The following is a 24,612-nucleotide window of genomic DNA, read 5'->3' on the forward strand; positions in this document are numbered from 1 at the left end:
TAGGCCTAAGACAAGAATTTTGGGAAAAAATAAAATTTTTCGACCTAATATTATCAAGTTCTGTGTAGCACCTCAAAGTTTAAACTGCTCACTTTATCCCTTGATAAAATCCATGAGGGATGTAATTTCCAAATTTGGGATAGTTGGGGGTTTTTATGCTGTTTAACCACCTGCACTCAGAATTAACTGGGTAACAAATTGTGGGGTGCATTTTCTTGTAATGTTCCTTGTAAAAGCAAAACATTTGGGGCTAACTCAACATTTGTGGAAAAAGTTAAATTTCTAGTTTGTTATTCCACTTTGCATTACGTCCTGTTTAGCACTGAAGGGTTAACCAAAATTGCTGTCAAGGGAAATTTAAGTGTGTGAGGGGTGTTATTTATTTATTTTTTTTTTAAAGATCTCACTTTTTGGCAGTTTTTAATAATAGATTAGCCCCTCAAAGACCATTTATCTGATATGTCCCAAAAGAAACAGGTTTTGTAAATTGTTTTAAAAAATGAAAACTTGTTGCCAGCTGCTAAACTTGTAACCTTTGTAACATCCAAACAAAATAAAATGACATTTGAAATATGATGCAGATGGAAAGTAGACATATGATAAATCTTTTTTATTAATTATTTTGGACATCATGACTATGTGGTTTAAAGATATAAAATTAGAAGTTTTTAAAATTGCAATTTTTTCAGAATTCTCACCAAAATTCTGATATTTACACAAATAAACACAAAATGTATCAACCTAAATTTACCACTAATATAAAGTACAATGTGTCATGAAAAATACCAAACTAAGATTCATTGAAATTTGTTGAAATATTCCAGAGTTATCACCACATAAAGGGACAATGGTCAGATTTCAAAAATTGGGCTTGGTCATTGTCAAAATTAGCTCTGTCATTAAGGCCCCTTTCACATGTCAGTGATTCTGGTACGTTTGTGCTTTTTTTTAAACGTACCAGAATCACTGACATACGCAGACCCATTATAATGAATGGGTATGCTCACACGTCAGTGATTTTTCACTGCACGTGTCTCCGTGCGGCGTACCCGCGTGTGCGTGATTGCCGCACGGAGACATGTCCATTTTTTTCTGGCATCACTGATGTCCCACGGACCACGCAGTGGTGTGGTCCGTGAAACATGTGCCAGAAAAAAACGTGCATTTAAAATAATAAACATTTTAACTCACCCGGCTTCAGCCGCGCTCTCTGCAGCCCGTGCAGCCTGCTGCTTCTAAGCCGGCTGATTACTGTCGCGCATCTTAATGATGCACGACACAGCCGACCCGGAAGCAGCTGCTGCGGGGGTCACCGCCGGCCGGATGCTGCACCGCAGGAGCGACCAGCACCATGGAGAGCGGGAGCGGGCACAGGTGAGTTGAATTCTAAGTGCAATCACGGGCCACGGAGAACGGAGCCCGGATTGCACTTAGACAACCCACGTGTGCCGTGATTCACGGCACACGCAGTAACATGTGCGTGTTTTACACGCCAGTGAAAAACGTCTGTGTTTTTCACTGACGTGTGAAACGGGCCTAAGGGGGTTAACATTAGAGATGAGCGAACCGGTCACGGTTCGGTTCGAGCTTGGTTCGCCAAAGGGAGGTCGCGTTCGAGTTCGGTTCGGCGAACCACTTGAACCCCATAGGAAACATAGGGAGGCAATCACAAACACATAAAAACACATTATAAATGTACACATACAGTTAATAAACATTGCAATAACACTTACTGGTGCCCGCGATCCGTCCTGCACTCTGTCTCCTGTCGCTCACGTCATTTTTTGTGTAGTTTTTTGGCAAAAAAAATAAAAAATGCTTCCCTGGATTTTCCATTGCCAGTGAAGGTAACACCAAGCAGTGGGGGTTAACAGCCAGTAGCTTCTTGGATTACCCTTAGCTAGCAATACAAAAAATGCAGTTGGAGCACATATATATATTTTTTTTAATTATTTATTTAAATAACTAAAAACAAAAAGGGCTTCCCTATATTTTCATTGCTGGACATCACAGTGCTGTAAAAATAAATCTTTAAAAAAAAAAGACGTAGCGCTCCGCGCTATTTTTGATTCTCAGTGCAGATATAGCAGACAGCTGTGGGTTGCCACCCCCATCTGCCTGCCGTTACCTTGGCTGGCAATCAAAATACAGGGAAGCCCATTAATTTTTTTCATTTAAAATGAAAACCACAGCTGGCAGCTTTACCGTGGTTGGGGATCCAATGTGGAGGTCACCCCAGGCTCTTTTTTTATAATTATTTTATAAATATTAATAATTAAAAAAAAAAAGTAGGGTCCCCCCCAAATTGGATCACCAGTCAAGGTAAAGCGGACAGCTGTGGTCTGGTATTCCCAGGGTGGGAAGGTCCATAGTTATTGGGCCTTCACAGCCTAAAAATAGCAGGCCGCAGGCACCCGAGAAGTGGCGCATCCACTAGATGCGCCAATCCTGGCGCTTCACCCCAGCTCATCCCGTGCCCTGGTGCAGTGGCAAACGGGGTAATAAATGGGGTTGATACAAGCTGTAAATTCACCTGACATCAAGCCCAGTAGTTTGTGATGTCATGGCGTCTATCAGATACCCGACATCACAAACTGTCAGTACTAACAAAAAAAATAGACAATAAAAAATTTATTTGAAAAAACACTCCCCAAAACTTTCCCTCTTTCACAAATTTATTGTAAGGAAAAGAAATAAGGGGGTCCCATGATGACTCTGGATCGTCTAGAATATGGGGGGACACAGGGAACGTATCCCCCATTTTCTAGGAGTGCAGACCCTCCATGTGAGGAGTGTGGGTGCAATGAATCTGCACCCACTCTCCCCGGGTTCACAGCAGCAGAGTCCATGTCGTCACTGTTGCTACCAAAGCTGCAATGCCCTGCTCATGAGGTAAGCGCATGCCAAATCAGGAGAACTATTCTACATTTCCAAATATTGGTATTTGCTGATATTATTGCTATTCCACCTACTATATATTGGGGATAGGATCTTGGAGATGGAATACCCCTTTAAGTCCAGTTATCCAGCTGAATGAATACTAAACAACAGAGCTCGCTATTTAGACATGTTTTTCTGTGGCATATAACGGACTCTCATGTTTGGTATTCGTTCAGCAGGGCAACTATAAAATCAAATACCTCCATTTGGAAATGTAGTATAGCTCTCCTGATCAACTATGTTCTTTAACTCATGAGCAGGGCATTACAGTAGCTTACAGATGCATGGTTACCACAACTCACTGTGTCTGAACACAGGAAGCTGAGCTGACAGCCGCTCTGTGCATGCAGCAGCGTCTATTGTGAAGGAGGGGGCCGTGGGGGATCAACGCTGCACAGGTACCGTGGAACACCGGGGAACACCGGTGGAGTTATAGGGGGTGACCTGGCAGGGCCTGGGGGGGAGTTTTCTGTCACATGTGTCATGGCACATGCGACAGGAATCAGAGGAGTAGGGTGAATGCGGCCAGCGTGCTGCTGTGCGCGGCCATCTTGGATTTCCGGGAGGGGGTCGGGGGTGGTCACTTTGGCGACATCGGGGTACTGGAGGGGACCGGGGAGGAGATTTATCTCCCATCTGACATGTTTGTTCATGCCAGATGGGAGATAAATAATTTTTTACCGGCGATGTCATTTACTGTAATGTGATCATTGGTATACGGTGTATACCGGTGATCACGTGAGCGGGGATTGGAAAAACCGTCCTGAATCATGATCTCCAGGGTCTCAGCTACCCCTCAAACCCCGGAGATTTTCTGACGCTGGGGGGCGCTATTCACTTATTTCTGCCTGCTGTTTATAAACGGCAGATAAGGCTACATTCACACGACTGATCCGTTTTTACGGTCCGCAAAAAACGTTTTTTTTCACAGGTGCATCCGTGTGGCATCCGTTCCGTATACAATCCGTATGTCATCCGATTGTCATCCGTGTGAATTCCGTTTTTTTTGCATACTGCAAAAAAACTGAAGTAGGGAAAATACATAAATTTACCCAGGATCCATAGCTTCAACCTACATGAGGTGGTCACATGTTCACTCCAGTGCCATTTTCTACTGCTTTTCACAGCGTAGAGCGCTCTGGTGATTTTCTTGTGCTTGTACTCTGCATATCAGTCTTTTCTGTCATTATAATGGCAGAAAGACACATAATGTCCCACTCTCCTGCATTTTGTAATTTTGCACCCTGTGGTGCCTTCCATGTGGCACTAAGGAGTGCTTAGCCTTGTATTTACAAAAAAAAAATAAATTTAAAAAAAAAATGACGTGGAGTTTCCCCTATTTTTGATAGCCAGCTAGGGTAAAACAGATGGCTGCAGCCTGCAGACCACAGCTGGCAGCTTCACCTTGGCAATCCAAAATTGAGGGCACCCCACGCTGTTATTTTAAATTAAATAAATATTTAAAAAAAAACACATGGGGTCCCCCCAAAATTGGATCACCAGCCAAGGTAAAGCAGACAGCTGGGGTCTGATATTCTCAGACTAGGGAGGTCCATGGTTATTGGACTTTCCCCAGCCTAAAAATAGCCGGCCGCAGCCACCCCAGAAGTGGCGCATCCATTAGACGCACCAATCCTGGTGCTTCGCCCCAGCTCATCCCGTGCCCTGGTGCGGTGGCAAACGGGGTAATATATGGGGTTAATACCAGATGTGTAATGTCACCTGGCATCAAGCCCTGGGGTTGGTGATGTCAGGCGTCTATCAGATACCCGACATCACCAACCCAGTCAGTAATAAAAAATAAATAGACGACAAACACATTTTTATTTGAAAAAACACTCCCCAACACATTACCTCTTTCACAAATTTATTAGAAAGAAAAACAAATCCAGGTCTGGTGTAATCCAATAAGGCGTTCCCATGACGATCCATACTATATACACTGTCCCAGTCAATGAAGAACAGAATGTTCCCCATTGGCTGGGAGAGCAATGCAGTGACCTGAGCTAACTTCAATAGGTCAGCCCAGGTCACTGCAGGACATGACAAGTGCTGCTGTCAGCGAGGTACATTACCTGCGGTGACGATCTCCTGCACTGCTGACAGCAGAGCTGTCACTGACTTCAATGACCGCTGCCTTCACAGCCAAGTATCGCGGGAGCCTGTGATATCACATCTAGTCACAGTCTCGGGTCGGCAGCGACAGGAGGAGATGTGAAGCGGCAGCCATGGAGGACAGTAACAGCGCTGAGGTCGTGAGGGAGGGACATCAACACCTCAGGTAAGCCGAGCGGGGCCATGTGTGCGGAGTGTGAGGTGGGTGGAGCTAAGCGGGGCCATGTGTGTGGGAGGTGGAGTGCAAAGTGGGTGGAGCCTAGCGAGGCCATGTGGCGCTGAAGACGTCAGTGCCGGGGACTGCATGGCTGGGGACAGGTGAGTGTGAGTGTGTGTGTACATGCCGAGTGAAGGAGGGGGCGGAGCCGAGCGGGGAAGTGAAGGCTCCCTGCACTTGTAAAAAGGGTAAATATCGGGTTACTAACCAAAGCACTTTGCTTGGATACCCGATATTTATCTTGGTTACCAGCTTACCACAGGCTGCCAGCGATGGCTCCCTGCACACTGTAGCTGTAAAAAACCACGCTTTTGCTGATAGAACCGTTCTCGAACGTAACTCGAACTGCCGAACTTTTAGCAAAAAGCTTGAGTTCCAGTTCGATCTAGAACACCCCCCAAAATCACTCGAACCGCGAACTGGAGAACCACGAACCGCGCTCAACTTTAGTTAACATATAACAACCATGAAATTGATCCACAAAGCAGCATATTCACAAACTAATACTCAGTACTTTCTTGTGTCACCTAAGGATTGACCATCAATTTCTGATAGTTGCTGGGAGTTGGACTTGCACAATCAGCAAATTGAAGGGAATGCGGCAGGTACAACTTCCCTTTTTTTTTTTTTTAACAGGTACCACGCTATACATTTTGTATTATTTGTGCCTGGTTTTCCTGGTCAGTGCCATTTACTTTAATGGAATTTATCATCAATGCAACTCCAGTACTATAGTACTATATATACTATATTCACAGCCACTACAAATGGAGCAGTGTCAGGAAAACTGGGAAGGGGAAGTAATACTTCTGAAGAGCAATATTAATGTCCTGGACAATTGCGATCAATTTTTTAAATGTGTAAATTTATATGTATGTCATATTAACTATATAAATTAATTTTTATCCTAGGCTGTGGATTCCAACTATACTTCCAGCCCTTTCACTGTCTTGCCAGTACGATCTACATATAACATCTGTCTACATTTACTTCTATTTGACCTGGAAAAGGTTTTAGAACTTTTGCAATCCTCTCAAGCCAATGGATTAAAGTCAACAAACTCTTTCCAGAGCTACGATGCACTGAAAACAGCCAAGAGTTCCTCAGAAAAAAGACCGTTGACACTAAAACGAAATAAAACTGCTGGATCATTGTATCAGATGGATGGACCTGTCTCCGACTCTACTACTAAAGAAAGTATCAATCGACTAATTGAGGAGAGTAGTAGTGGCATCAAAAGACACAAGAAGTTCAAAAGCACCAAGAAAAACAAAAGTCAGTCTTCAGGCAAAATAGATGTTAACATGGTAACTGATGCGGCAAAACTCATACTCTCCTGTCTCTTACCTTGGGGTATTGACAAAGAGCTGGACAATTTTTGCATTAGTCATTTAGACATCCTACAGCTTCGAGGATCAGTCACTTTTGGGGTGATATCAGGCATAGATCACATGTGTTTGATGTTACCCGGGTGGAATCACATAAACCATGACAAGACTGGACAACGTTCACATAATTTATTGTCAAAGAAAGTGATTGAACTCTCTGCAAAATATTCTCTTGCAGCACAGAAACATCACAGCAAAAAAGAGCGACTGGAGAGTTCCATCTCAAATGCAATAGGCCTTCACACTCTTCTATTCTTCCTAAAAAAGTTATTTTATGTCAGTAAATCGCTGAGGACAGATTTGATTTCGAAATGTAACAGTCAGTCTGGCAGGTAAAGTATATTTTTAAAAATATTTTTAAAATCTTTTTACTACACATGTTTTTCATTTGAGAAATTAAAGAAATGGGGCCATATTTTAAAATGTTCCATGTCATTAACTACAGAAAAACAACTTCTAGGCTGGAAATCACAGGCATTTTTATATATTTCTTAGTATAATACAAAGTTCAGAACTCTAAGCAGATATGTCTAATTATGAAAATCCTGTAATAATTAAAATAAAGTTATCATATCACATTTTTGCTAATATTTTACTAAGGACTTTATTGCTGATGGTCCTTCACATGGGCAAGTGAGCTCTTTTTAATCAGATTTTCTTTATATTGTGGCCAGCAAGGAGATAGTTGATTTCCTTTTTAAGCAGATATGGCTTAAAGCTAAACTGGAGAAAGAAATATAAGGGGTGATCTATTCTTAACATTTAAACCTCCTCAAGAGATATTCTCATGTTATTAAATTGCTTTAGTTAGACAACATGAAAATAAGCAAGTTTGCAATTGACTTGCTTCTTCTATTTGCTATAGTTCTACTGAAAATAATGATATTAATATTTATTCATTTATATAGCGCTATTAATTCCACAGCACTTTACATACATTACTGATATGAGAGCTTTAACTTGTATTAAAATGTACAGAATCTTTACATGGAGCTCAGCCACCAGAGTCTGCCCATTGTGCACAGTAGTTATATTTCAGGCTGAAGAGTTAACTCCTAAGATAACAGTCACCACTCTCCAGCCCATTGATTTCTATACAGCAGCACCTCCCAGTGCTGCCTTTCGGTTCCTAACTAAAAATTGACGTCTTGCAAAATGACCAACAAACTCCATCACCAGCTTCAAAAAAAATTCTCCTAATCAAGGCTCTTGCTTATCTGAGCCTGTTGAAATGTACTATTATATGTAATTATAGTGATAGCAGTATACACATCAGAATAAACCAGATTGCTGAGTATATTACAGTAGATCTATAAAGTTTTGCTAATGTTAAAATTCTACCAATGACCACAATTGTCACTGAAGGAGGAGTGCCTGTCCCCCTAGGAACCATGAAACGAGACTGCAGTGTAAATTGTTAGTACCTCTTTAACAGAAGGATGAACTTTACTGGAAGGAATACACTGGTTACTTTTCCAAAGTAGTTTGCATTATCAAAACCCAATTTGGCAGCAGACATTAAGAGCGAAACAGTTTTTAAGTTTTATGAAATTCAGAGATAGGGTCGATAGTATACTTGTGGGACAGAAAAGGCAGCCATTAGATAGCATATACAAGAGGCATTCCAAGTTAAACCAAATAATTGAAAAAAACAACCTTTACAGATTACAAGACATATTGCTCACACAAGTATATAAAGCAAAAGGCAAGTTTAAAAATGGAGAGAATCACTTTGAATATAGGAACTGGGCAGTGACTACAGTGAGCGGAGTGAGCTTTTGGCTGTTTTGGCGAGAGAACCAGCCTGCATTATGTTATTATAAGCTAGAATATCTGAAAGACTAGGGTGTACTAGGTTCCAGTGATCCTGGATTAAATGCATTTTACTGTTCACATGTATTGGACTGTTACTTTAAGTATATATAATTTTAAATTCTATAAACCTAAATTATGTTTTTTTGCAGTCAGGAGAAAATTGAGTTTACCCGTGGCAAATGGAAGAGCACAGAACATTTTAGTTCCTCGTTTCCTGCTTTTGCAGACTTCTTGCAGGGTACGTATCCAATTTATATAGAGATTAGCTTAAACTATATCCAGAAATTATTGATAAAACCAAATAAGAAACATAGATGCTTTTACTATTTATCAGTGACTCTGGAGGATTTTCTGCATATTAGGCTGGAGTCACACTAGCGTACGGCATCCGATGCAAGAACAACGGATGCGATATGCTAATGACCCTTGGCCCAGGCTCTTCTGCGAGCGTGAGTCGAGTGTCATGCGACTGTGACCTAATCTTGCGATCGGATCACAACTGCAAAGGAGAGGGCGGGTGCTTCAGAGGAGAGGGAGGGGTTAATCTCCCCATCTCCTCTATTGTCAGCCTGTAGGTATATTGCACTGCACTTGAATGACATCCGAATGCAGTCCGATGTTTCTCTCACACCCATACACTTGTATGGGTGCGAGGGACACGGTTCTTGCAGACAATCGCAGCATGCTGTGATTTTTTCCTCAGTCCGATTAGGGCTGAGGAAAAACACACAGATCTGAGCTGCAGCATTGTCTTACATGTGGCCGAGTGCAATGCGAGATCTTCTCACTGCACTCGTGTGAATCATACGCAAGTGTGACTCCAGTCTTACTGAAACAAATGGTCTTGTAGAAACCCTTCAAAGGACACAGGGGTTATTCTCCTGTGGATCTGTTCCAGCTTTGGCTATGGAACAACAGAAAGATAAAACATATAAAAAGATTTACCATTGCTTTACTTTTTGGTAATAAATTAAAGGCCAGCCTATACATTTGCTGTATATAAAAATTGGCTGAACTTCCTTATTTTGGCAGTGATGAGCCAAACATCTAATATACAGTATATAGTGGCCTTCTGAATTTTGTCTCACAAATAATGTTGATGAGAGAAAGATTTGGGTGTTGGAACTGCCCATCCATTTGGTCATCAGGTAAATAAGCTACTGCCAGATGATTCTAGCTGAGGCTAATTCTTAAAGAACATAGGAACAATCAGGTGAACCAAGCATTGCTGTGTATAGGTGAGGAGGGAGAAATGCTTTCCAGATTAGCAGTCAGAATGCTATCTTTAAGGCCCCTTTCACATGTCAGTGATTCTGGTACGTTTGTGCTTTTTTTAAACGTACCAGAATCACTGACATATGCAGACCCATTATAATGAATGGGTTTGCTCACACGTCAGTGATTTTTCACTGTACCCGCGTGTGCGTGATTGCCGCACGGAGACATGTCCATTTTTTTCTGGCATCACTGATGTTCCACGGACCACGCAGTGGTGTGATCCGTGACACACGTGCCAGAAAAAAACGTGCATTTAAAATAATAAACATTTTTACTCACCCGGCTTCAGCCGCGCTGTCTGCAGCCCGGGCAGCCTGCTGCTTCTAAGCCGGCTGATTACTGTCGCGCATATTAATGATGCACGACACAGCCGACCCGGAGGCAGCTGCTGCAGGGGTCAGCGCCGGCCGGATGCTGCACCGCAGGAGTGATCAGCACCATGAAGAGCGGGAGCGCGCACAGGTGAGTTGATTTCTAAGTGCAATCACGGGCCACGGAGAACGGAGCCCGGATTGCACTTAGACAACCCACGTGTGCCGTGATTCACGGCACACGCAGGGACATGTGCGTGTTTTACACGCCAGTGAAAAAGTCTGTGTTTTTCACTGACGTGTGAAACGGGCCTAAGAGTTATCCTCCATGATATTTGTTTTATCATTGTTAACTTCATCATGAACACAATTCGGAATACTTGGTTAATATTACGTATATTACTTATTTCACTTTCTGACCTAATTATTTGTATAATGTGTACTTGTTCATCCATATAGATAAAAATGCTTCCAGTTTTCCTGATCCAGAAAATGTTTTCGTAATGAAAATAGTTTCTACTTGGAAAGATCAATCAGTACAGGTAAGTCTCTTGTATTCCACAGACAGGTACAGTAATTGTTTCTGTCAGGTTCATAATACCAGGGACTAAAAGCAATAAATATAATAGGGGGGCCTGTCAGCTGAAGAGCGAAAATTCAGAATTATCTTATAACATAGATACACACAATGTATACACACATAAGAGGTGCCTACGTACACACAGATTCACACACACACACACACACACACACACACACTGAATATATATTTATTAATTATTGAGAGAATGGTGTACATAAAAACAAGTAAAACAGTCATAAACATTCCAAAAATAGAGTGGTACAGGAGGAGAGAGGACCCTGCCCACGAGTGCTCACAGTGTATAGGGGATGGGTGAGGGTACAGTAGGTGAGGACAGAGCTGGTTACACAGTGGTGTACTGGTCTGAGGTTGTAGGGTTGTCGGAAGAGGTGGGTCTTCAGGTTCCTTTTGAAGTTTTCCACGGTAGGTGACAGCCTGATATGCTGGGGTAGAGCATTCCAGAGTATGGAGGAGACAAGGGAGAAATCATGTATGCGATTGTGAGAAGAGGAGATAAGAGGGGAATAGAGAATGAGGTCTTGTAATGATCTGAGGTTGCATGCAGGTAGGTACCGGGAGACTAGGTCACAGATGTATGGAATAGACAGGTTGTGGATGGCTTTGTATGTCATGGTTAGTGTTTTGAACTGGAGTCTTTGGGCAATGCGAAGCCAGTGAAGGGATTGGCAAAGAGGAGTGGCTGGGGAATAGCAAGGGGAGAGGTGGATTAATCAGGCCGCAGAGTTTAGGATAGATTGGAGGGGTGCAAAAGTGTTGGAAGGCAGGTCACAGAGCAGGAGGTTGCTGTAGTCAAGGTGGGAGATGATGAGGGCATGAACTAGAGTTTTTGCTGATTCTTGCTTAAGGAATGCACAAATCTGGGAGATATTTTTGAGTTTTAGTCGGCAGGAGGTGAAGAAGGCTTGGATATGTGGCTTGAAGGATAGAGTAGAGTCGAGGGGAAAGGGTGTTTTACACGCTGCAACATCGTTAACGATATATCGTCGGGGTCACGGTGTTTGTGACGCACATTCGGCATCGTTAGCGACATCGCAGAGTGTGACAGCTAGGAGCGATGATCAACGATCGCAAAAACGTCAAAAATCGTTGATCGTTGACACGTCGCTTCTTTTCATAATATCGTTAGTGGTGCATGCCGCTAGTTGTTCGTCGTTCCTGCGACAGCACACATCGCTATGTGTGACACCGCAGGAACGACGAACATCTCCTTACCTGCGTCCACCGGCAATGAGGAAGGAAGGAGGTGGGCGGGATATTCCGCCAGCTCATCTCCGTCCCTCCGCTTCTATTGGACGGCTGCCGTGTTACGTCGCTGTGACGCTGCACAAACCACCCCCTTAGAAAGGAGGCGGTTCGCTGGCCACAGTGACGTTGCAGGGAAGGTAAGTCCGTGTGACTGGTGTAAGCGATTTGCCTGTGACGCACAACCGACGGGATCGGGTACGCTCACTAGCGATATCGATAGCGATATCGCAGCGTGTAAAGTGCCCTTTACTCCGAGGCAATGAGCTTGCAAGACTGGGGAGAGTGAGCAACCATCAACTTTGATGGGTAGGCTTGTTGGAGGGGTTGTGAGAGGAGGAGGAAAGATAATGAATTCAGTTTTGTCCATGCTAAGCTTTAGGAATCATGCAGAGAAGAAGGATTAAATAGCAGACAGACATTGTTGGAGTTTGGTTAGTAGGAAGGAGATGTCAGGTCCAGAGTGATAGATCTGCATATCATCAGCGTAGAAGTGATACTTAAAGCCATGGGACTCTATGATCTGTCCCAGGCTAAAGGTATAGATGGTAAAGAGGGAGGGATCCAAGAACAGAACCTTGGGGACACCAACAGAAAGAGGGCGAGATGAGAAAATGGTGTGAGAGTGGGAGAAACTAAATGTCCGGTCTGTTACGTATGAAGAGATAAAAGATAGGGCCAACTCTGTGATGCCCACAGATGAGAGAATCTGTAATAGGAGGGGGTGGTCCACTGTGTTGAAGGCAAAGGACAGGTCCACGAGGAGGAGGACAGAATAGTGTCCCTTGGCTTTGGCGGTTAGTAGGTCATTGGTGACTTTAGTTAGGGCAGTTTCAGTGGAGTGGTATGGTTGGGAGCCAGATTGTAACCGGTCAAAAAGGGAGCAGGAGGAGAGGTGGGAGGACAGTTCAAGATGCACATGCTGTTCCAGTAGTTTTGAGGCATAGAGGAGAAGTGATATGGGGCAATAGCTAGACACAGAGGATGGGTCAATGGAGGGCTTTTTTAGCATGGGTGTCATGGAGGCATGTATAAGGCATGACGGAATACACTAGTTGTTAGTGATAGTTTGAAGAGATGGGTTAGGATCGGGATGAGGACTGTGGTGAGGTTAGGGATTAGGTGGGATGGGAGTGGGTCAAGTGCACAGGTGGTGAGATTGTGATTGTGCTTTACATGGGGAAATGCCTGATTTTAAATTGTGATCCCATGTGACAAAATTCCACCAAAATTTGATATAACTTGGTTGATCAAAGTAAGCCAAAAGAGTCAGTGCAGACTTTGACTAGACAGTCTAAAAATGCACTCAATTTATCAAACACCATGGGCCCCAATCAATCAAGACTTGCGCTAATCTTGCTCCTCTTGATGAGGAACATGGTAGAGTCAGAGGCACCTGATTCATTAAGAGCTTCACGCGCCCTTAATGAATTTGGCACATCTTAAAAGTGGTGAGCTCCTCCGTGTGCCACTCCTCAAGTCTTACGGCAGTCAGAGATTGGTTTAAGATTTGTGACATACAGTATGCCACAGCTTTTCATAAATTAGATTGATGGGGCATTGCCACTCCCCAGCCTGAATCAGCCTTGACAAATTTGCTATAACTCTCAAATACTTCCATGAAAATAGGAAAACTTACAATTCTTTGTGCAAACTTGCATTTCATACAAAATGTGGAACTTTTCAGTTTTTTACTCCAGATTTCTGGCATAAACATTTTGATGAATCGAGACCTTTAAGTTATTTTGGTAACTTGGATGCATTTTCACCCCTTCCTGACATTTGAAATGCTGGTGCCTTTGATGTCGGCTTGCTCGCATCTTTCCCTGCACACGTCATCTGATCTGATCAGTCTACATGTGCCTCTAACAGCCGCAGGTGGATCAGAGATCCGCCCATGACTGTTACCCATTTAAATCTTGCTGTCAATCTCTGACAGTGAGATTTAATACACACTGGCGAGGAGCGTACTCTTCTCCACTCCCATCACTGGCCATGTGACGTGATCGCGGGGTGCCAATGAGTTACCATGACAACCAGGTATCAGCTGACCCCTGTGTCTGTCATGACGAACTTCCTGTGAATGATGGCATTGAGCCAGCGTTCATAGGAAATCATCATTTCTGCTGTACTTTACCCCATTGAAAATAAAACTATAAAAAATACACATTTTATATCGCTGCATTCTGAAATGTCCAATCAATCAAAATGTAAAACAAATTAATTTGATTGCGAAACAGCATCACAGAAAAAAAAGAAAACTCCAGAAATATAGGGTTTCTTATACAATAAGAGCTGATCACAATATTTCATCTACCACAGACTATCACAGTGTCTGACCAGCAGCCATGGATAAAGGCAGAGCAGGCCCAAGTAAATGGTGCTTAATTAATGATGCCTGTGGAACAGGGTGAGATAGTTGAATGTGAACAGACTCCAACATTAGTTTTGATAGTAGCAGAAAGAATTTGCAAACCACACTGGGTGTGCACGGCATGGTGGGGGTCAGCCACCAGACCAGTAAATCATTGCAGAGAGGGGGGAGCCAGCACTGCCTATGAATGGCATGCAACAAATAAAAAGTGTAAAATTCACAAATTCATTCCTACTGTACTATAAAGCAAAATGAGGTTTTTACCAAACAAATGATTAATTGATTAATAATTTGAGCCACCCCTGCAACGTCACGGCAAATCTCAATAGGGGGGTCCTACTCTATATTATATAATTTGTCATTGTGCCATATGGCCTCCGAAATATTTTAATAAGCAGAACCATATAAAAGCAACACATATACCTGTGACATCTCAGAACCGCTCCCATGTTGCAAAGACAGATAACTGCTGGCTCCCCCTTCTCTGTAAAAAATGTTATCAGTAAAAATTTCAGCTTAGGGTGCAAAAAATAAGCCATCACACAGCCCCAGGTCCCAAAAAGTGAAAACTTTGAGCGTCTCAGAAAATGAAGCCAAAAGCGAAAAATTTTGTTTTGCAAACTTCTCAATTTTTTTTCCCCAATTAAATGAAAGAAAACCTATACATTTTTGGTATCTGCATTCTCGTACTGATTTACAAAATACTGCTAAATCAGTTTTAGCATATAGTGAACATGGTAAATAAAAATAACATTGTGGAGTTGCAATTTTGTGCAATTTCACTGCACTTGTCATTTTTTCCCCATTTTCTAGTACAATATATGGTAAAATTATTGACTTCATTCAAAAGTACAATTTGTCCTGCAAAACACAAGCCCTCAGATGAATATGTTGACGGAAAAATAAAAAAGTTATGGCTACTGAAATTTTTACAGCATATCCCTGCACCCAACCTAGATCTGCTGGCAAAATATTGTATCAATACTGCATCATAACACATGCGGTTTTGATGCAATTTTTTGCCAAGAGGTGTAGATTGGGTGCAGGAATATGTTGTAAAAATTTCAGCACCAAATCTGCATCCCTTGGCAAAAAAATGCACAAAAATGGTTTTCTCGCCATTTCAGTGCGATTTTCCTGCTAGGAGGTGCAAATTTAGTGCTGAAATGTCTGCACCAGAAGCAGTGTTACAGCTACGCATTTGACTTGGTAAGTATAATGCATCTGCTTTCTCCCTTTTTTTTCTTTTATTTTTCCTTTATTGCTTTAATTACCCGAGTTGCCGGATCTGGATTGTTAGCCAGAGTTCTCAGAGAATCCAGGCCTGGATACTGTTCAACCCACAGGATTTTCCCATATAAAGTAAAGGCAGTGCCATACTGGCAATAGGATGGTGAATAAAATCATACTTTCAGTTTTCAAATTAGATCGTTGATTGCAGAAAAAAACCTTCATAAAAGGTCCACAAATTGGTGCATTATTTGATTAACGTGTGCAGCAGGGCAGGTTATTGTGGGTCAGGTCATCTTTGCATATTCCTACTAATGACTTCTCCCCTTTCTTTTATTACATTTTGTCCTGCGCCACCATTACCGCTTTTGAAAGCGCATGCGGTTTGCTATTGTGATCATTTCTTCATTAAAATAGTGCCAGAGTCAGCACATGCGTCTACCGCAATTTCTGGTGCCATTGAAGACACAGTATAGAAGACTACGAGTGGCATTGGCGCATGAGCACATTTTCAGCCAGAAAAATTAGTGAGTGTTAAGTGAGTGTCATGAGTTTTTTTTCTCACCTAGCATCAGTATGTCATGTGAGTGCTCTGCAAGTGTACATTATTTTCTGGGCGATAAAAAAAATGCACACTCGCATAGCACTTGCATAACATTCGGATGCTAGATGAGGAACAAAACGCATTGCACTCGCCTGACACTCACAAACTTTTCTGGATGAGTATCTGGGCGATTTTATACATGTTAATGTGAGTGCATCCTTACTCACATGACCTAACTTTTGGATCACACAGGTTTATGTCTGAAACAAAAGTCACTTTGGCAAAGTTATTTTATAGATTTAATTCTGATGCTTTGTTTTATTGCACTTACAGTACACATTTATTAAGAAATGTAGAGCGAATATATAAAAAATGTTTAAATTGCTAATTCTATTTTCTAAAAGGACATGTCCAGTCCATATTTGAGTAGAAAGCGGAATGTTTCTCCCCCATAATGTGTGTGATATTAAAGGGTGCAGTCCTATAAAGAAAACCAATGTTTTAAGTAAATATATGACAGAATACACCAATACTTAAAAAATGATCAAAACTTTTCAAAACTCTAAAAAAAAGTTGTTGTTTTTGCACTAGACAGTTGTAGAGTATATAACTTTCATACTCTGTGATGGGTGGTAAAATATTGAGGTTATAACCTTTATGTCATTTTTAACCTAGGTAACAGAGGCAATGCAAGCAGTTTTACTAGCAGAAGTTAGAAAATGGATGGACGCACTAAGCCAAACTGTAATTACAATTCAACCAGTTTCTATGGATTCCAGCTCTCTACAACATCCTATGAGCATGGAGCAATCCTACAATTTTGAACAATTGTTTGAAGAAACATCATTTGAAGGTAAGTCAGAAGCATGGACAGCTATATATTTTATCATAGAAACCATTGTGTTCATGTCTAGGTACAGGATTAAAGTGAAAAAATATCATCAAGTTTATCCAGTTTAACTTTTTATATTTAGATTGATCAGTTGAACTAAACACAGCATGTACATTGCATAGACCCAATATGCCAGAGGAAAGTGGAAAAAATACTTTGTTAGCAATTGGGTAGATCCCTGGATCAAATGTTTAGTTTATATAATGCAGTTTACGCCCAGGGTACTCTGCTCAAATGCTCATTACTCAATTCAAGCTTGTCAGATGCTCTGACAAGTTCGAAGGGAGTAGCGAGCATTATGGAAATTCAATGATTGCCTCTTTGGATCTCCACCCAGATATAGCCAGCTATAAACACACTAAGTCTGAGAACGTTGTTTTATCCCATGGGAGAGCCATTCAGAGACTGCTAATTACTCCCCCTGGAGTGCCCGCACACATAATGCAGTGAAGCAAGCCTGTGCATTGAGGTTGTTGTTTCATGGAGTAAATATTTGCATTTAATGTTTCTTGAAATATAAAGTAAATTATTCTTAATATTCATACCCTTTGATGTGTGTGTTTCTAGTGACAAAATCTATTTTGCTTCTTTATTGTGCAAAAAATGCAATTTATTTCCTTCCCTTCTTGGTGGAGGAACATTCTCCAGTGCATTCACCAGCAGAGAACTGACATCACCTGGATGTTCCTACTAAAAATGATGTAAGGCACCTGATAAGCTGCGTGTGGTGGAGTTTTTGGCACAATATATATTCTCAGAGATGCATTTTCTTAATGTGCGGCTCATACACTGTTTGTTATATTTGAGGTGTACCGCCCCATGCTTGGCAGCCAAGCCACTCGGATCCGGTCCTTCAGTGGGTGGCTCGAGGGTCTCCGGACCCGGGGGTCTCGCGGTCACTTCAACTAAAAGGGGGGTTGTGGTTTGGGGACATAGATGTACGGCCGGAGCCGTGTTAAGTTCGTGACGCCACCCACAGGATGTGGTGAAGGTGGACACCACCGCTGCAGTTACGGGGCACCCGGGGGAGATGTTTGGCAGCAAGTTGTTAACCCCTCCGTGGGCAGGGATGGTGGCCCCGGGACCCGTTGGTGTTTGGCGGTGCAGGGAGATGGTCGACTGGAGGGTGCTGTTGTACTCACTATTAGTAAACAAAGGAGTCTCTGGTAAACCAAGGTGATGGTGTTCAGTGCCCGCAGCCGGCCCCACCTGGCTGGTGGTCTCTGTCTTTCTCCCGCACCTGTGTTGGATGGTGGACTGCCTGTGCTTGCAACTTCAGGAGTCCGCGCCCGGCTTGTTGTCGCCTAAGGAGCCCTTTGCCCGCAGACGCTGGCCCATGGGATCTCTGAGCCGTGGCAGTGGCCGTTTATCCCCCTCGTCGGGCTGTTGCCTTCAGTCGGGACTTTGGGTGGGACAGGACCTCTAGTCCTGGCCGGAATCGGTGAATTAGCTAGCCCCCAGTAGCTTCTGGACCTAGCTTCAGGGTCTGAGTACCCCCTTTGTGCTCCGGTTTCCGAGTCGGTTCCCCGGGTCGGTACCGGCGGGCCACTACCCTGTCCCGGTCCACCTCGGTTCCACTGAGCCGTATTCCCGTTTCCTGCAGACGGAGACCGCCGTCTGCCTCCTAGCCAAAGGTACAAGGGCTCCTACCCTGGCACCTGCTCAAATTGGTTTCTCTCCTCTGCTGGAGCTGAACACAGCTCCAGCCCACACACCTCTGCAACTTGAACTCTAGACTTGTTCTGTTTACTTTCCCGTCTCAGGCTGTCTGAGACTCCTTGGTGGGCATCTTCCAACCATCTGGTTCCGCCCCCTGGTGTGTCCATCAAGCCCTGAGGGGGGTGACTAGGGTTTAACTTTTTTGCTGTATGTTACCTATGAGGGACAGGTGTAATGCAGGGCCCTATATGTGACTACCTTGCCCGGCCAGGGCATCACAGATGCATGTTATGACATATATATAAAATGTACTAACAATCCATAAATTATTTAATGTTATGATTTGTACCTTTTGTACATGAAAACTTTCTTTTGTATTTATCATATACCGTATTTTTCGGACTATAAGACGCATTTTTTTTCCCCTAAATGTTGGGGGAAAGTGGGGGTACATCTTATAGTCTGAATGTAGAGCATGGCTGCGGGGAATGAGGGTGCTGCGGTGGAGCGAGTCATCGGCGGCATGCACAGGCTGTAGCAGCGCCTGCCGTGACCACGTGGGCCCGCTCATTTCATATGCATACATCCTTTAACCCATCATCTCTCAGCGCTGATGGCGACGCTGACAGGTGGGCGGGACAAAGGGCGGGGGATGCACGCATAATTAGCAGCTAGCCCGCGTGATCACCCCTGGCAACTGCAGCCTGGAGTGATAATGTGCGGCTATATTCACTGCCCACCACGCATCATCAGTACGGGGGGCAGTGAATAAGTACGGTATACTTACCGTTCCCTGCAGCATCGCATTGTCCCCCTGTCGGCCGGACCGCTGATCTGTGTAGAGAGCGGTGAGCACAGCGATGACATCATCCCTGTGCACACGGCTCCACACATGTCAGCGGGCAGCAGACAGGAGGACATCACGATGCTGCAGGGAATGGTGACTGGCTCCACACAGGTCAGCGGCGCTGCTGCTGACACGGACAGGAAGACGAGTGATGCTGCTGGACTGAGGAAAGGTGAGTATAAACATTTATTTTTTTGTATGCCACAGGATGCGGGCCATATACCAGGATGGGGGTATATAGCCGTTTGGGGGAGTATAGCAGTATGGGGGTATATAGCAGGATAGGGGCTATACCAGGATGGAGATATATAGCAGGATAGGGGTATATAGCAGGATGGGTGTATATAGCAAGATGGGAGAATATAGCAGGATGGGGGTATATAGCAGGATGGGGGTGGTATTTAGCAGGATGGGGGTATTTAGCAGGATGAGGGCTATACCAGGATAAGGGACATATATACAAGGATGGGGATCATATACAAGGCAGGAGGATCATTACGAGGATGGGGCGCTTTAGTTAGAGAATTTGGGGACATTACCCCCATAACAGTGTCAGCAGCAGATCATCGCCCCATAATAGTCATGACCACACTTTTTGCTTAACGTTTTATTTTCCTTTTTTCCCCCCCTATAAAACCAGGGTGCGTTTTATGGTCTGGTGCGTCTTATAGCCCAAAAAATATGGTATGTACACAAGCCACATTGCTTCTGTCCACACTTATGTGAACCTGTGGTGGATATCCATTATGTAGTGAATTATTGTAATTCATCAAGTGGTCACTGGGGGATATCATGTTTCCAATTGTGTATGCCCATTTTGAAACAAATTTACAGATGTTTTTTAGGTTTTCCCTTAGGATATTATCTCAATTCAAAAGTGGTAAAAATGTCTGTATGACAGTAGTAATTTTATGGAAGTTATTACTATATTTAGTAGAAAAAAATATAGGTGACTCCCCAGATGGTATGTGATTTTTCTTAGGCTGCTTTCACACTGCGTTCCTTGCCAAGTTCAATGGTCTCATGGGGGCTTCTGTCCGAACTCCCCGCAAAACGGGTTTTGGACGTATGCGTCAATGGGGCCACTGACTATAATGGTACAGATGGAGTAATGTAGTCTGTCATGCACCATTTTCGGAAGTATACACCTATTGAAGGTGGACACCCAGAAGTAATAGACTGCGTCTGTGTTTCCGCCTCCAATAAGCGAATACTCCCGAAAATGGTGCACCACACAGCACACAGTGACTCCATCTGCCCCATTTTAGACAATGGCCCCCGTTGTTGCATACGTTAAAAAAAGTTTGGGAGGGTTCGGACGGATGGACATTCCCACAAGACTATTGAACGTGGTGAGGAATGCAGTGTGAAAGCGGCCTTACTGAATTTATTCTGGGACAAATATTGTTCCCTGGTTTTACTATTTGCCACATTTTGTGCTCCATATATTACTGCTATATTGTGCCCTCTATGAAATAGCCGGCCATTTATATGTTCACATTCTTGTAAATAATTGGCAGCGGACATCCAGCATCTCCAACCCTAATATATTCAGTATATATTCAATATATATTAGCTTGTAGTATTGAATTACCAAATTCTGGGTTTTCTGTATAGCTTACATTCTTCCTTGCAATAGTATAACCTACTAAATACAAATTCAAAAAAGGGATAGATTTTCTCTGTTTAATAGAAGAAAAAATGACATTGTAGTTATTATTATTGATGTAAGAGAAAAAGCAAGCAATTAGGAAGAACCCAGGTAAAGTGCCGGAGTTGGTGCATCTAATCTGATGTGCTACCTCTGTGGTGTTTGCAGGCTGGTATTTTTAGGCTGGAAAGGGCCCAATACCCATGGGCTTTCCCAGCCTGATAAAACCGATCAGCAGCTATCTGCTATACCTTTGCTGGTTATCAAAAATGAGAGGGACCCTCACACCTTTTTTTTATTTAATTTTTAGTAGTTCATTAGTGTTAACAAACAGTGTGAGGTCTCCCCTATTTTGATATTTCAGTGAATATAGATTTTTACATTACTGGGATGGTATTTGTTACTAAGATTTTATACAGATGAGAGGGGGAGGAGGGAGGAGCTCTACCTCTTGCTCCTCCCAAGTTCCTCCTCTTCTTAGAATTTTTTGAGTTACAACTGTGATCTCTTATCTCAGTGATGTGAAATTTTGTCTTCAAAGATTTTACCAATGAAATTACAATGTTAAAATTGAATTATTAGTCCAGACAGTGAAAGAAGCAGATTTCTATGATAAAATATTTTGAAATGTTGCTTATTTTCATGTACACTATGGATTTCTGAAATAAAAATTAAAATGATAGTTACACTTTAACTTGTCATTTCTCACAAATAACCCATTGGAAATATTTTTGCTGCATAATATTATCATAGGAGGTTAATGTTCTATCGATTGGTGCACATCCAGCATTCGGACCGACACCGATCAACAAGTTAGAACCTATCCCGTGGATAAGTGATAATATAACAATCTGTAACATCTTGGAATATTATACATGTTCCTGAAACAGTGTATAAATCATGCTTAGAAAATACATTTTTATTTTTTCTTTGACCAATTACTATTCTCTTTTATAACAGTAAGAGCACTTTGGGAAGACTTTGGTATCCAGATATCCTTCAAGCAGTTAAATTATCTTAAAAATGGGGATGAGAGAAATGTCAGAAGTACCATACTGGCTTTCTGAGTTTCTAGCGTTTTCAAAGAATTAACCCAAGGGTTGGGTTCACATGTTGGGATAAGTGAATCCGTGGAATTTTGCGTTATCCAAGTTTGCCGAACTTTTGTTAAAAGTTCAGTTCAGGACTTAGACTTGTCTAAAACCTAACCCCAGACTTTGAACCCCATATATGTCAATAATGACCTGAATTTTGGTGCTGTAAAATGACTGTAAAATAGTTGTGGTAGGACTAGATGGCTGCAAAAGGAAGCAAAATGGAGGTAAGACAAGGACAATTGCCCTACCCACAAATGTGGATAGGGAATAAATAAAAAAATGACATGGTCCCCCTATTTTTGACAACCAGCACAACAAAAGCAGACAGCTGCAGGCTGCAGTCCTCAGCTGTCTACTTTGGTTGGTTATCAAAAATAAAGAGGATTTCTCATAAGAGTGAGAAATTCTGGGTATGATGCTGATTGGGAGTGACCTATAGAGCCTCGTTCTGAGAATGTTCTCAGAACAAACCTTCATATGATTCAGTGGGACTTCTAGGACACTACAGCACTGGATTACATTGGAAATTTGAGCATTTTTTTAAATTAATATATATGTGAACAAAGGATATTGTGGGAAAGTCTTTATTCAAATAAACATTTTTTTCCGTTTGTGTGTTTGTTTAAACAAGGTTAGTAATGGGGGTGTCTAATCAACACCTATCCATTACTAATCCCTGGGCTTGATGCCAGCTGTACAATTACAGCTCACATCAACCCCAAAAGTATTACCCTGATTGCCACCATACCAGGTCAATCAGGAAGAGTTGGGCAAAGAGCCAGAATTGACAGCTGAGGGCTGCTATTTTTAGGCTGGAAAGTGCAAAATAACCATGAAAAATCCCTGTCTGATAATACCAGCCTCCAGCTGTCTGCTTTACCTTGTCTGGTTCTCAAACATAGGGTGGACCGCATGTCTTTTTTTAATTTTGTTCACAGCAGCATACACACATCTTTCCCATGCCAAAAAGCTTGTTGATTGTCTGCACCGTTTCACCAACTTTATTAGCATAAGAACAGCACCCAAACTCAAAACTTGGACATGGACTTCTGTGTCTGGTACGAACACTGAACTTTACAGCTTGGGTTCTCTCATGTCTGTGCTGTTTTTCCAATTTTTGAAAAACACATAACTTGTGATATTAACTGCCCTGCTTCCTGTTATTCCTTATTCACATATCAGTATATTGTATGACGTATCCAGTAGTGGAACTTGCATAGAAAAACTATAATAGAAAAAATTGACACCTGTTCTGTTATTTTCGAGAAACTCCAAGTTTTAGCATATAAATACTGATGAAATACTGATTAAAAATACTGATGTGTGACTGAGGCCTTAGTAAAATGAATGACTTTTCATATTAACAAAATAGATTTAATTGCTGTTATTTAGTAATATGACCAGGTAGTATTTTTTTTTGTGTCAAATTATGGCTTTAATTTACATATTATGAATGCTAGGATGTATAATTTAATTTCTACATGTTTATGGTCAAATGTCCATATCGTTTTGTTTTTAAGCACAAAATTCCATTCTATCTTTCAGAATATTATTGCTTGCAGCACAGTTGTTGAGACATATAATTTAATTTGATAAGAATGAGTTTCTTTTTGTGCATTGCATGTATTCTCTGTATTCACACAATCAAACATTCCAGTGCAGGATCCATTTATTTGAATGGGTTCGGCAGTGTTATAAAATCTCTTCAGCTTACCTCCTTTCCAGCTGCTCTCCATCTCTAAGCCAATATGAAATCATAGCCCCGATTCAACAAAGCTTTTACACAGTAAAAGTGGTGTAAAAGCTTTGCAAAGTTGTAAAATTTTGCATAACACAGAGTTGTGCCAAAATTTTGCGACATTTTGCATTTTAACACCAGTCGCTCCCAGCTCCAATAAAATTACGTCAATGTCAGAGAGGAGATGGGGTTAGTGCCGCGCTGCCGTCGAAGGAATGAGTTGTTGATCAAAAGTATATTCTATTTATTTCAGTCAACGTGTTTCGGAGAACACAGTCTCCTTCATCAGGACAAGAAGAAATCAACAACACATGATGTATTGTTGATGACAGACATGGGGGACATCAGCAGACCCCCGTTTGTCATGGCAACCCATTGGCACCCCGTGATCATGTTACGAGCACTCTGATGGGAGAGAAAAACGTGCTCCCACCACCGCATGTTAAATGCTGCTGTGAGCGATTGATGACACCATCTGATGACCCCAGGGTAAGGTGGCCTGTAAGATCCTGTTATAATCAGAGTCATATAGGCAAGGTCAATGTTGTGCAGGAGTACAACAGTGCATAACACCAGTAAACAAAAATATTTTCAAGTCCCACAGTGGGACTAAGTGAAAAAGTAAAAGAAAACTTAAAAAAAAAGTGTAAAAAGGTTAGAAAACAAAGCC

The 24,612-nt window shown here is 42.3% G+C and overlaps 1 protein-coding gene across 1 annotated transcript in view; it reads left to right on the forward strand.

The window, feature by feature from the left end:
* WDR72 (WD repeat domain 72) overlaps positions 1-24,612 on the forward strand; it is a 426,854-nt gene that overhangs the window by 265,380 nt on the left and 136,862 nt on the right. Inside the window, exons 14-17 of the mRNA XM_075342738.1 lie at positions 6,184-6,992; positions 8,625-8,713; positions 10,524-10,606; positions 16,734-16,911. Coding sequence (XP_075198853.1) covers positions 6,184-6,992; positions 8,625-8,713; positions 10,524-10,606; positions 16,734-16,911 — 1,159 coding nt within the window. The remainder of the gene's footprint in view (positions 1-6,183; positions 6,993-8,624; positions 8,714-10,523; positions 10,607-16,733; positions 16,912-24,612) is intronic.

This window comes from Anomaloglossus baeobatrachus, chromosome 4 (genome assembly GCF_048569485.1).
Source record: "Anomaloglossus baeobatrachus isolate aAnoBae1 chromosome 4, aAnoBae1.hap1, whole genome shotgun sequence".
Lineage (NCBI taxonomy): Eukaryota > Metazoa > Chordata > Amphibia > Anura > Aromobatidae > Anomaloglossus > Anomaloglossus baeobatrachus.